The 14,159-nt window shown below is 37.0% G+C and overlaps 1 protein-coding gene across 3 annotated transcripts in view; it reads right to left on the minus strand.

Moving 5' to 3' along the window:
* The window catches only part of TNNI3K (TNNI3 interacting kinase), a 242,231-nt gene that overhangs the window by 223,102 nt on the left and 4,970 nt on the right, over positions 1-14,159 (minus strand). For all 3 annotated transcript variants that reach the window (XM_058176427.1, XM_058176428.1, XM_058176429.1), the window contains exon 3: positions 632-717. In XM_058176427.1, the coding sequence (XP_058032410.1) occupies positions 632-717 (86 nt within the window). The remainder of the gene's footprint in view (positions 1-631; positions 718-14,159) is intronic.

Raw genomic sequence — 14,159 nt, forward strand, 5'->3', positions numbered from 1 at the left:
CTTTTGACTAGGAAAATGATATATTCTGATACAAGAGATTGCCTATACCTCTTGTACAGGTAGCTCTTATAAACCATCTCTTCGGATATCCTATGGAGGATAAAGTTATTCAGAGTAGATTCTGAATGTGCATATATAGGTGGAACACCCAAGATGATGAAAAAGATCATAGCATTTACAAGATAGTCTGTCATACATCATTAGACGAGGTGTTTCCTATTGCTATTGTAAAATCTGTAACCTATTATTTCTTTATTAAATTTCAGTAACAACCCATTTTCTTTATTAAATTATGGCAACAACCCGTTTTTACGTTAGCAGAAAACTATGGTTGCTTCTTCTCCATGGCTCTGTTAATTTTGTTCTTGTTCTAATTTGTAACTGAATTTAATGCATATGGCCCCAAAAATGACTTTTCTAAATATTCTCATCGTCAACAAGAACATCGCCATCATCTGTATTTCTCTCTATTTTGTTGAAGCAATTTCGCTATTGTCACCTGATCATTGTGTATGACTAGATCAGATTAATGCTGAAAATTAAGAAATAGTAATAGTTTTGCTGTGATTTATTAAAATCAAGTAAAACAATTAACCATAGCAACAAGGATGATACTGGCTGAAATACTTACCATCGCAAATACAACACAGATGTAAAAGAGATAGCCCATTTTCTGTGCGGTAATTTAAATTCACTTTGCTGAAAGCTTCATCTGAGCTGAAAGAAAAAAAGAATTCATAGATAGGTCTAGTTGTCATATTTTAGTGTGTTTTCATTTATTGTAAAAATTCTAAAAGAGGAGAAAATAAATTATGATTTCATAAGATATGGGAGACAACATTATGGAGGTTTTTTGCACCATAGTTTAGTGCATAGCATTAGGATTTTGGGATAGTTTCCTATTTAAGTACTAAATGGATCCAATCCTAGGTCGTCTTTTCAAGATCGAACAATCTTATTTATTTATTTATTTATTTATTTATTTATTTATTTATTCGAATTTTTATACCGCCCTATCTCCCGAAGGACTCAGGGTGGTTCACAGCCAGATAAAAACATGCAAATAATACAGGTAAAAACAACAATTAAAAAACTTATTAATTAGGCCGAATTAAAAATATCACTAGAATAAAATAATATAAAACCCCATTAAAAACTAAATTTAAAAACTAAAACCCTAGGCTAGCCCTGCGCAAATAAATAGATGTGTGTTAAGCTCACGGCGGAAGGTTCGGAGGTCAGGAAGTTGACGAAGCCCTGGGGGAAGCTCGTTCCAGAGGGTGGGAGCCCCCACAGAGAAAGCTCTTCCTCTGGGTGTCACCAGTCGGCACTGCCTGGCGGACGCCACCCTAAGGAGTCCCTCTCTGTGAGAGCATACAGGTTGGTGGGAGGCGATCGGTGGCAGTAGGCGGTCCCATAAATCTTAGGAATGTGTGCTGCTACCTACTATGACACTGTCAAAGTAACATGTGCTAAATTCAGTTTTCTCACTCATAAACCTCATTCTGAAAATTTTAGAAAACCATCACATTCCATTTTCTCCAATTTTCTCTTCAAATCTTTCAAGCAACAGTATAAAAGTATGATGAATTCTGAGATTTATACATCCTGCCACTCTCTTGTTCTCAGAAAATGGCTTCTTTTTTTAACAGGAAAACAAAAGCTCAATGTTAGAAGGCTGGTATAGTCAGGAGGAAAGTTGGCCTAATGCCAAACCTCCTGAATCTGGGGAAACATCAAGAAAGACCATGGCTCGATTTACACATGTTGTAAAGATGGAGCTCCATGCAAGATCCAATCAGATGGACAATAGTAATGGAATATTAGGTGAAAAACTAACGACATTTGAAGGGGCAGAGATTGTCTTCCCCTAGGTTTTTTTTTGGCACATAATTTTTGGTATACCCAAAATACCAAATCCATTCTCACTCTCTCTCTCACACACACACATTTAAAAAGGAAGATTAAAAATAGAAAAGCTAATATCAGGTAAGAGAGAAAAAAATAAAAAAAATAAAAAAGGAAAAAGTGCAACAAGGTAAAGAAAAATAGAAAAGAAAGAAAAAGATATCATATTACTTTTTTTTCTATAATCTATCCCAGAGTTCCCATCTTCAGCAAATTTAAGCTGTGTGAACGTCAACTCCCAGAATTGGAGTGGAGTTGAAATCCACAAGCTTAAAGCTGCTGAAATTGAGAAACACTGATCTATTCTCTCTAATTATCAAAACTCTAAATTAACGTTCCTTTTTTATTTTTACACAAGACACTAAACATGGATAATATTTTTTCTGTCCGCCCTAGTTTAAAGTAAGTAAGCTCTGTATACTTTTCCTGGCCAGTCTTCCTTCTGCATTTTGGGAAGAGAAATTTACAAGCATTGCTTTTCACTGTCATATGACTATTTGTCATGTTTGTCACTATTGACCTCACCCCATTCCTAAGGGGACCATAAGGGGCGTGCATAAGCGCACAAAACGTGCCTAACGTTCCTGTCCTATTGTTTTTCTTTTCTTTTCTTCTTCCTATATACATATATGCTTATACCTCCTTATATTTACCCATATATGTGTTTATATATTATATAATCTTTTTGTATGATACCTACATATATTGTTATGACAAAATAAATAAATAAATAAAATAAATAAATGTCATTTCAGTCAACAAATTAAGATCATACCTTATGAAATGTTTTTGTGCTTTCTGAAGCTGGGTTCCTAGAAACCATAGTTAGACTACCTTTGCTTGGCAGACAGTATGCCCAAAAAAAGAAAGGTAGAAGGAGACGGCCACATGAGTATAGCATGACCTCTAACTAGATAGAGTTTAACAAGAAAAATGACAATACGAGTTTCCACATTCCTCTTAGAGGACAGATGGGAGGATGTGACCCACGTTTTATTCATGTGGATCTTCTTTTTGCTAACTGTTGTTTAGCATCACAGAAGCAGAGAATGCTACTCTAAGCTACTATGTCCTACCCCTTGCTCAGCAGAGGAATCCATTTTAAAGTAGACCCAGACTTTATCTGAACACATTGAATTTGGGGAATCCACTACCTCTCTTAATAATTGGTTTCATGGTCAATGGCTGTTATTGTTAGGAAGGCTTTTTCTTCTAATATTTAATACAACAATCTATTCTAGTAAAATCATTATTCTTTGTCCTAGGCTCTGGAAATAGAGGGACCAGGTCTTGACCAACATCCTTTCAGGCAGGAGTGTCCAAACTTGGCAACTTTAAGACTTGTGGACTTCCAGAATTCCTCAGTCACCAAGCTGGCTGAGGAATTCTGGGAAGTGAAGTCCACAAGTCTTAAAGTTGCCAAGTTTGGACATTCCTGCTTCAGGTATTTGAAGATTCCTGTCATATCCTGCACTCCCTACAGCATTTTTTAAAAGTTAAAACATAGTTTCTAGTTTCTTTATTGGCCTGTTCTGATCCCAGTTTCTCCAAATCTTTCGTAAAATGTTGTGCCCAGAACAGGACATAGTATTTGAGGTGGAGACCATCCAAAACAGAATAAATGGAAAGTTTTTTTCCCCAGTGATTTGGAAAATATGATTCTTTATCAAACTTCTTTTGTTGTGGTGTTTTTTTTTTTGGCAGGCTACTCCTTCCAATATGTTTTTTAGAAGCACTTTTATCAAGCTGACTCAGGACTGGAAAACAGAATCCAGTCTTGGCTTTTCACTAGCTTGATTTCTTTATTTATTTGATTTTTATCCTGCCTTTATTACTTTATAAGTAACTCAAGGTGGAAAACATACCTAATGCCCCTTCTTCCTCCTATTTCACAACAACAACCCTGTAAGGTAAGTTGGGCAGAGAGAGTGACTGGCCTAAAGTCACTCAGCAAGTTTTCCATGCCTAAAGTGGGACCAGAACTCACCAGCTCCTGGTTTCTAGGCTAGCACCTTAACTAGTAGGCTGGCTCTCTAAATGATAATGTCATAATCAGAGACCAACCAATGCCTTTCTCTGTTGAGATATATTAGCAAGGAATGCCTTCAGTTCCTGGTGTCAGGAACCCTGATCAATTTTTTTACTACGGGATCTGTGGGTGTGGCTTGGTGGATGAGGCTTGATGGGCGTGGCAGAGGAAGGATACTGCAAAATCTCCATTCCCTCCCCAATCCAGGGGAAGAATACTGCAAAATCTCCATTCCCTCCCCAATCCAGAGGAAGGTTAATGCAAAATCCCCATTTACTCCCAATCAGCTGGGATTTGGGAGACAGAGACTAGTTGGAGGCAGGGCCAGTCAGAACTTTTACTACCGGTTCTCCGAACTACTCAAAATTTCCGCTACCGGTTCTCCAGAATTGGTCAGAACTTGCTGAAACCCACCTCTGATCCTGTCCCATACTTTTCACAGGGAAGAAAAGCAATGAGCAGAGGAAATACTAGATCCTGAGAGATACCTTTGCCCAGTCTGCAACTTTTCCCAAGGATGGGCTTCCTTACTTTTAACCTTGTGAAATGCTTCTTTTCTTCCTTCTGTATAGCTAACCCATTTTACTGCTCAACTGCCTTAAAACCTTAATAAAAATTAATAAAATTTTCAAGAGAAACAGGGAACAAGGAATGCTTTTAAAAAATCATAACATTATTATGTGTCTTGTTTATGAAAACGATGGTTCTTTTTTTAAAGAAATTGTTATCTAGAAACATCTGTAGTCATTTCATTGTAATTTTCTATTAATCTGAAGCATAATGATTCTATTATATAGGTATAATTAAAAGAATTTCATTTTAAGCAATATCTTTAAGAAAGAAATGCTATTTTCTCCATTTTTCCCTCACTTTCTGTACAATAGCACCGCACAACTATGCTGGCAAGTTCTACAGCCACTGAATATTAGGTATGCATTAAAAAATTCTAAGCTCAATTTATTTTTTAATTTTCTTCTACTGCTATTGAACTGATACATTTTAATACAGCCTAAGGATTCCATGGTGCTTCCCAAAGAAGTATACGGATGAAGTGAATAATTAAAAGGAAAGCATTATTAGTAACGCGCTTCTAATATTATGATATTCACCTAGGATATAGAGATACGTGATCTTATTAAAAACTGATCTGCAGCATTAGTACCTATTACAAACAGATTTTAGCAAAACTGCAAGATAGCTAAAATGCTACAGAATTGGCAGTTTTATGATTCATTAACTATAGTCATTTACCTCCTATTACGATTGTATGTTAGAGAAACAAAACAGCATTCATTAATGAAAATATAGCTTAAAAAACTAGCAACAAACTAAATATATAAACCAAATTTCACAAAGATCTTTAATTAGTAAATGCATAGAAGCAGCACTTTTTATATTTAGAGCTGCTTTCACTGGACATTCTCTCCCATCCCTATTCTCTGTTGATTTAAGAATAGATTCTTATAGAAAAAGAAACAATAATTAAAACAATGACGAGCATTTATTAGAAAGCCAAGTTTCAAAATGCATTTTAAAATTGGATTATAAAAGTGCCATGGGTTTGCAACGTGTCCCAAATGATTTTGTAGTTGACAAATAAGTAGAATAGAATAGAATAGAATAGAATAGAATAGAATAGAATAGAATAGAATAGAATTTTATTGGCCAAGTGTGATTGGATACACAAGGAATTTGTCTTGGTGCATATGCTCTTTTATGTACATGAAAGATACCTTCATCAAGATACAACACTTACAACATTTAATGATAGTCATAGGGTACAAATTTAACACTTAATGATACAACACTTAATGATAGTCATAGGTGACATATAAGCAGTCAGGAAACAATCAATATCGAGGGGGTGTGGCCAGCGTCGTGACAAAACGGTCGCGAACCCCAGGAGCTCTGGGGAAGTGCCAATATCCCCATCATTATGGGGGTCCATAATGGACCATAGCTGTCCTGCAGGGACAGCAAAGAAAGAAGGAGCTGCCGGAGTGATCAGGAAAGTTGCAAATTCCCTGCAGCACCAGCTTTTTAGCCTTCAACCCAACGATGAGGACCGCAGCTATTACAAGCTGCCAAAGTTAGGACGGCCACATAAGATTGTGCTGGAGAGTTGAAGCAGTGAATTGGACAAAATATTGAAGCCGGGTGAGTGAAGACCAACTAACAGAGAAGCACTTTAAAATTGATATTTGCAACAATTTTTTAAAACCTTGAAATAGCGGCTAAATTGACAAGGACTGTTAGCATAATAGAATAAAAGAAACAGAAATAGTACCCAAAGACCTGACAGAAAATTTGACTTTTGAAATTAAAGTACAGTTCCCTCAAATAAAAAGGGAAAAAACGGAACCCTTAATTAAAGCTGGAAATTTGGATAATTTGGAAGCTTTTAAAACTGATTAAAACTATAAAAAGGAAAAAAGGGGAAAAAAACGAGGATTCAAAATTCTAATTTGGTGGAATATCTCTGATTTCCTTTTTCCTCTATGGACTGGAACTAAGCAAATTTTAAACTTAAATCTATGGATTTTAAATGGGACTAATTGGAAAAAACAAAAAATAAACTGAAACAAAATAAGGCACATCTCTAAGTAAAGGAAACAAAATGTATACTTTCACTAATTGTGGATTTGAACTGTGGGCTACAAAGTGACACCTAGAGGCGGAAGAGGAACCACAGGGACTCTGGTTATTGTTGAAAATCTTTTATGGCAGTGATAAGACTGGTGAGAATTGAAAGGGAGGACTCTGTCACAAACTGTTCGACCTTGACAAGAATAAGAGTTACAACTTCAGAGAATGATGCAGAGAATAACTGAAATGAAGAGAAACACGCATATGATTTTTAAGCAAGGAATATAAGCAATAACTACAAGATTGGATGGAAAATAAGACTTAGAAAAAACAAGAGCTGCTTTAGAACTGACAGCGAATAAAGTATTTATGATGTTAAAATATAAATTTAAAGGATTATATAGGGGTTAATAGAGAGAAATAAAAAATGCGGGAAGAGGGGAAAAAGGGAATCAATAGAAATATAGAATAAGCAAAGAAAGCATGGAATTTTAAGGGAAATAAAAATGGAATTGAAATAGATTAAGATGAAAACATTAATGAGATGAGAATATATAAGCATGAGACCTTTTGAAACAAGGGAAATGTTTGCTTTTTTAAACCTTTTTTTTACAAGATTAAAAATAATAACCTTAAAACCTTTATTGATAAGTAAAGAAATGATTGATACTGATGCTATGGAGATTGGCAGAATTGATAGAAACATAGGACAAGCAAAGAAAGCAAGGATTTTTTAAGAAAAATAAAAAGGGAATCAATATAAACTAAGAATGAAACATTAAAGAGATAAGAGTATATAAATATGAGATTTTCTGAAATAATGAATGCTAATTTGTTTTATATTTTTTTTTCACAAGACTAAGAATAATAACCTTAAAATGTTTATTGAAACGTAATGAGATGATTGATGTTGATGCTATAGAGATTGAAAAGAAAGAAATTAGTAAATGGGAATACAGAGTTTTAATACAGATGGAAAGAGATAAAAGAGAGGGGGAAGGGGGATAGATTCGATTAAAGATTTAAATTTTGGATAGAAGGTTAGACTAGAATTTTTTTTAGAGAAATGCAAATAGAGGAATCAAAAAGGGGGGAAGGGAAATATATCGATAAAATATATAAGAGGGTAGGGGAAAACTGAATTAGATGTGATTATATACCCGGCTGATATTTTGTTCAAAAAAAAATACATTGTATGTGGTTTTGTTTTAAAAAATTTAAAAAAAAAATCCCTCCCCAAAAAAGAAACAATTAATATCAGTATAAATCGTAAGGATACATGCAACAAAGTTACTTGTGGAAAAGTTTTGAACTGATTTTCTCTCTTTCTTCTTTTGCTTCTTTCTTACATAAGAAAAAAAAACATAGTCAATTCAGCAATACATTTGTTTGTGTGCATGTTAGATTAAAAAGAAAATTCCTTAAGCATCTGATTACTTTTCTGACTATTCAAGAGTGTAATCTTAAAATTGCATTGTAATTAGAGAGGTAGAAAATTCGTGATGAATGATTTTTGTCTGAGAGCCTTTTCCGAGGGCTGATTCGAAGGCCTATCCAGGCATATTAGAGTAAACCACCACAGCAGCGCAGTGATGGCAAATCTTCTGGGTCTGGCATGTCAAAAATTCAGAAAATCCTTGACTCTGCTGGCATGTCACACTGCTAATCCCCAAACCAAAGAGAAGCAATTCTCAATCTCCCCCACCACCCATTCAAGCTACTCTGAACAGTGGCAATCTGTGAAGCGCCTAGGGTGGGATTGAACAGCAACAGCACTTAGACTTATATACCACTTCACAGTCACTCTCTAAGTGATTTACAGAGTCAGCATATTGCCCCCAATAATCTGGGTCCTCATTGTACCGACCTGTTATAGCAGGGGTGGGAAACTATGGCAACTTTATGACTTGTGGACTTCAATTCCCAGAATTCCTGAGCCAGCATGGACTAGTACCCCAGACACCCTCTCTGAGGGAGATGGGCAGTTAAGAAGTGTGAAATATAAATCAAAACATTACTTAAGGGGCATTGCTACTATAGCAACCTGAAAACTCACCACAAGCAGAATATGCTGTTTCTTCATAATGGTTGCAAGGTGCAATTTTAAAAACCCAGGTACTGGCAGCCATGTTAAATTACTCAGTGCTACTACATAGAGGGGTTATCCAGATCTGTAAGCATTCCAACAGATCTGTAAACTTTAACTGAAAGGAGGAGAATATGAAAATCGAGGAGAGTATGAAAATCAATAAAGCATGAATCCCAGCTTTACACCACATTAATTTTAATAGCCCTTAGCTAAGCAAAAAGAATCTGCAGTAGCCTCACCAGAAAGAATACCTAGAACTTCATTTCTTCCTTCCTTCCTTCCCTTCCCTTCCCTTCCCTTCCTTCCTTCCTCCCTCCCTCCTAACGAGGGACGGAGCCACATGATGGTATAGGAGAGTGATGGCTAACCTTTTTTCCTCAGGTGCCAAAAGCATGCGTGTGTGCACGATAGCCCACACTCATAATGCAATGTCCCTCCCGCACATGCGCACGTGACCCTGCTCCCTTCCCCCCCACCCATGCATGTGCCCCCGCTTTTGGCATCATATCCTAAAACAGTGCGGGGAGAGGGAACCCTCACCTCCCAAAACAGCTGGGAGGGGGAAAAAAGCCTTGCCTTCCAAAACAGCACTGGGAGGGGAATCTCTGGAGATCTGGGAAGGCACAGGCAGTGGAAAGTGAGGAGAAATCTCCTGCTTGCAGGGCAGACCTGAAAATCAGCTGGCCGGCGGGAAGCATGTGGGCATGTGCAGTGGAGCTGAGCTGGGCGACGGCTTGCGTGTCCGCAGAGAGGGCTCTGCGTGCCACCTGTGGCACGTGTGCTATAGGTTCACCATCACGGGTATAGGATGACAATGGAATCCATGCATTTTGAGACCATTTAATATAAAAAGAGTAATGATAGAATTGCTCTGTGAAGGCTTTATGTTCTGCAAGGTGACTTAGAGTTCACTAATAAATAAAACAAAATTTGGGATAATATCTATTCAGCACTTCCTATCTGGCAAGCAAAGGTTTGTGCCCCTGCCCTTAGATGTCATCCTTTATTATTGAAGTTATAGCCTAGATTATTTTACTCATCCAGTTATTTTGTGATGGCTACCTCATTCTTCACCTACCCTCCCATTGTGTGCACAATATAACAACAACAGAGTTGGAAGGGACCTTGGAGGCCTTCTAGTCCAACCCCCTGCCCAGGCAGGAAACCCTACACCATCTCAGTCAGATGGTTATCCAACATTTTCTTAAAAATTTCCAGTGTTGGAGCATTCAAAACTTCTGCAGGCAAGTCATTCCACTTATTAATTGTTCTAACTGTCAGGAAATTTCTCCTTAGTTCTAAGTTGCTTCTTTCCTTGATCAGTTTCCACCCATTGCTTCTTGTTCTACCCTCAGGTGCTTTGGAGAACAGCCCAACTCCCTCTTCTTTGTGGCAACCACTGAGATATTGGAACACTGCTATCATGTTTCCCCTAGTCCTTCTTTTTATTAAACTAGACATATCCAGTTCCTGCAACCGTTCTTCATATGTTTTAGCCTCTAGTCCCCTAATCATCTTTGTTGCTCTTCTCTGCACCCTTTCTAGAGTCTCCAGATCTTTTATACATCGTGGCGACCAAAACTGGATGCAATATTCCAAGTGTGGCCTTACCAAGGCATTATAAAGTGGCACTAACACTTCATGTGATCTTGATTCTATCCCTCTGTTTATGCAGCCCAGAACTGTGTTGGCTTTTTAGCAGCTGCTGCACTGCTGGCTCATATCTAAATGGTTATCCACTAGGACTCCAAGATCCCTCTCACAGGTACTACTATTGAGCAAGGTACCACATATACGGTACCTGTGCATTTTGGTTTTTTTGCCTAAATGTAGAACCTTACTTTTTTCACTGTTGAATTTCATTTTGTTAGATAGCGCCCAATGTTCAAGTCTGTCAAGATCTTTCTGTAACTTGAGCCTATCTTCTGGAGTGTTGGCTATTCCTGCCAGCTTGGTGTCATCTGCAAATTTGATGAGTTCCCCATCTATCCCCTCGTCCAAGTCATTGATGAAGATGTTGAAGAGTATTGGGCCTAAAACAGAGCCTTGGGGTACTCCACTGCATACTTCCCTCCATGTGGATGTAGTTCCTTTGAGGACTACACGTTGAGTGTGGTTGGTCAGCCAGTTACAAATCCATCTGGTGGTGGTGCTGTCTAACCTACATTTTTCTACTTTATCTAGTACTAGGTTATGGTCTACTTTATCAAACGCTTTACCGAAGTCCAAGTAAATTATATCGACAGCATTCCTCTGGTCTACTAATTTTGTCATTTTGTCAAAGAATGCAATAAGATTAGTCTGGCATGATCTGTTTTTGACAAACCCATGTTGGCTTTTGGTTATTACTTTGTTTGCTTCTAGGTGTTTGGTGATTCGTTGCTTGATTATCTTTTCCAGAATCTTCCCCGGTATTGAGGTCAGGCTGATAGGTCTGTAGTTTCCTGGATCTGTTTTTTTTCCTTGTTTGAAGATGGGAACTACATCAGCTCTTTTCCAGTCCTCTGGCACTCCCCTGTGCTCCAGGGTCTTTGAAAGATATAGTTCAGTGGTTCTGAGATCACGTTTGCCAGTTCCTTCAGAACCTTGGGGTGTAATCCATCCGGTCCTGGTGATTTGAACTCGTCTAGGGTAGACAGGTGTTCACTTACCATTTTCTTCCCTATTTTAACTTGTGTTTCTAATCTACAATAAACTTGTAGCAACCAGGAAAACACAATGAGCAATGATGAGGTTGTGAAACATCCAGATTTTTATTCAGATTAAAGACTAACATTTCCTCTTGCTTCTTTTGGACCATGCTCTCTTATCTTAAGAAAAGCTTAGCACACAAAAATGGGTTGGAAACAAATGAGATTGCTAAACATCACAGTTCTGAAGCCAATGTCCCTATGACTAACATGCTAAAATGATTAGTTTGGCTGCATTTGCTAAATGGAAACGTTTCTTATACATCGTTGTGCTATAAACCCATATGTTATAGTCACTTAAAAAAACGTTATAGATTTTATTCTCCACTGCTTTTTTTTCTACAAAAATGTTCAACTTGCATAGAAAATCTCATTTTTCATGTATGTATTAATTCTTAATTTTTTCAGGCTAATCTTGATTAATACTGGATTAAATATTTTCCCCTCTGGCTATTACTTGAGTTTTTACAAAATAAACAACAGCATTGAAGACTGAAGATATATTTAAATGATTCCCGCTATTACCACTAAACTCATTGGCAAATGGATTAGATGGAGTGAATTGATATTGTCAAAAGGTAATAGTTATGATTCTGTTTTCATCATCATTGCCATCATCATCATTATCATCATATTGCACCTTTGCATTGAACCCCAGGTTCTCAAAATAAGAATTACTATTCTAATTTTCAGAGCTCTTAGACTGAAGGGAGTAGCACAGAAGTTTTAGTAATAAATAATAAATGCAAATAAATGAATAATACTCAATTCAGCCCTGATTTCTCTTTGTAATGAAAGTGAAATGTTTTCTTTTATTTTGTAACGTATTTATAAACTAGTTATAGTAAAGTATCTTTGATCGGCTTTCATTCTTTAAATATATTTCTCATTCCAGATTTAGGGAAAACTGTTCCCGAGATGTCAAACCTGGTTTCAGATTCAGTTGCAAATGTTTCGTTTGATGGTTGAATTCTCTTCTTTTAGGCTTCAGAAACAAAATTCAAGCTGTATGTTGGATGGAGGTATTTGCATACATTGTGCAAATCATACAAATCATTCAGTTGCAGATCATCTGCAAGTGATAGTGGTGAAAAATGATCAAATGTGCCCAATGACATCACCATGCAACTTCTGTCTTTTGTCAGATATTAGAATGGAAATACCTAAGCATAACATCTCCACAATCTGGGATCATAATGTCCATTTACCATTTTGGCCTCATCACAGTTGCTGCCATTTTGTACAGGGCCAAAGTTTTTCTTTAATAAGATACTTGTGCAAGGGCAATAAACACACATCTGCTCTTTCAAGATTCTTTTTCCTTTCTGCTTTCAGGATTAAAGTTGGTTACCTTACACATATTCTCTCTACCCTCGAAACATGCATCTTTCAATAGAATCTAATTCCCTAATCACTGGCCTTAATTGAACATATTTCAAATAATTGAGATCTTGCCACTGGCAACAATGAGATCACAGCACAAACTTAGATGTGTCGACACTAAGCTCCATGAGTTCAACAAAACTTAATCCAAGTGGGTGTATATAAATTCCACTTAGCACTATGCAGCTCTTTAACAGAATAACAGAGTTGTAAGGGACTTTTAAGTTCTTCTACTCCAACCCCTTGCTCAAGCAGGAAACCTTATACCATTTCAGACAAATGATTGTCCAATCTCTTCTTTAAAACCTCCAGTGTTGGAGCATTCACAACTTCTGGAGGCAAGTCGTTCCACTGATTAATTGTTCTAACTGTCAGGAAATTTCTTCTTAGTTCTAGGTCGGTTCTTTCCTTGACTAGAGTCTATCTATTGCTTCTTGTTTTACCTTCAGATGCTATGGAGAATTGACCCCCTCCCTCTTCTTTGCGGTAACCCCCTAAATATTGGAATATTGCTATCATGTCACCTATGATGATGTCATATACAATATATAATATATGATATATAAATGATACCATGCTATCATTTAATTCCAATAACGTACTTCCAAATGCACAAACACATTGCAAAGATGGAAGTTGCTACTCAGGGGCTGACTGTAAACAAAGTCCAATATTTGTCTTCCTGAACTCAAATATTCCTTTCATGCACAAAAGAAAGCCAAACTATGCTCCATTCTGTCTTATTTCTTGCACAGCATTTTATAGGAACTCTCATTTTATAGAAACATGTTGATCTTTTCTCTAGAGCTACAAGCAAAATGTCCACATTTAGCACTTAGTTTTCTGATATCCAAGTAGCATCTTTACTGTAAAGCAATGAAATTAAGACATGCATTCAGTGTTTTTAATACCTCTTATTGTTTCAATCTAATTACCCCGATGCACATAATACAGATAGTCCTTGACTTACAACAGTTCGTTCAGTGACCATTTGAAGTTAGAATGGCACTGAAAAAAGTGACTTATGACTGTTTTTTACACTTATGACTATTGCAGCACTCCCATGGTCACGTGATCAAAATTCAGATACCTGGCAACTGACTCATATTTATGATGGTTTCAGTGTCCTGGAGTAATGTGATTGCCTTTTGTGACTTTCTGATTAGCAAAGTCAATGGGGAAGCCAAATTCACTTAACAGCCATGTTACTAATTTAACAACTGCAGTGATTCATGTAACAACTGTAGTAAGAAAAGTCATAAAATGGGGCAAAATTCACTTAAGTCACTTAGCAACAGAAACTTTGGGCTCAGTTGTGGTCAAGGACTACCTGTACAGTCTCAGGAATAGCAAAAGAAAATGGGGGACATGACATTCAACTGCACAACAACTCTGCTCCCCAAAATATGATGGGCCCAGATTGAAAGGCAGATGTGCATATAAATTCCGCTTCGCAATTATTAAACAATGTTTT

This window comes from Ahaetulla prasina, chromosome 3, assembly GCF_028640845.1.
Source record: "Ahaetulla prasina isolate Xishuangbanna chromosome 3, ASM2864084v1, whole genome shotgun sequence".
Lineage (NCBI taxonomy): Eukaryota > Metazoa > Chordata > Lepidosauria > Squamata > Colubridae > Ahaetulla > Ahaetulla prasina.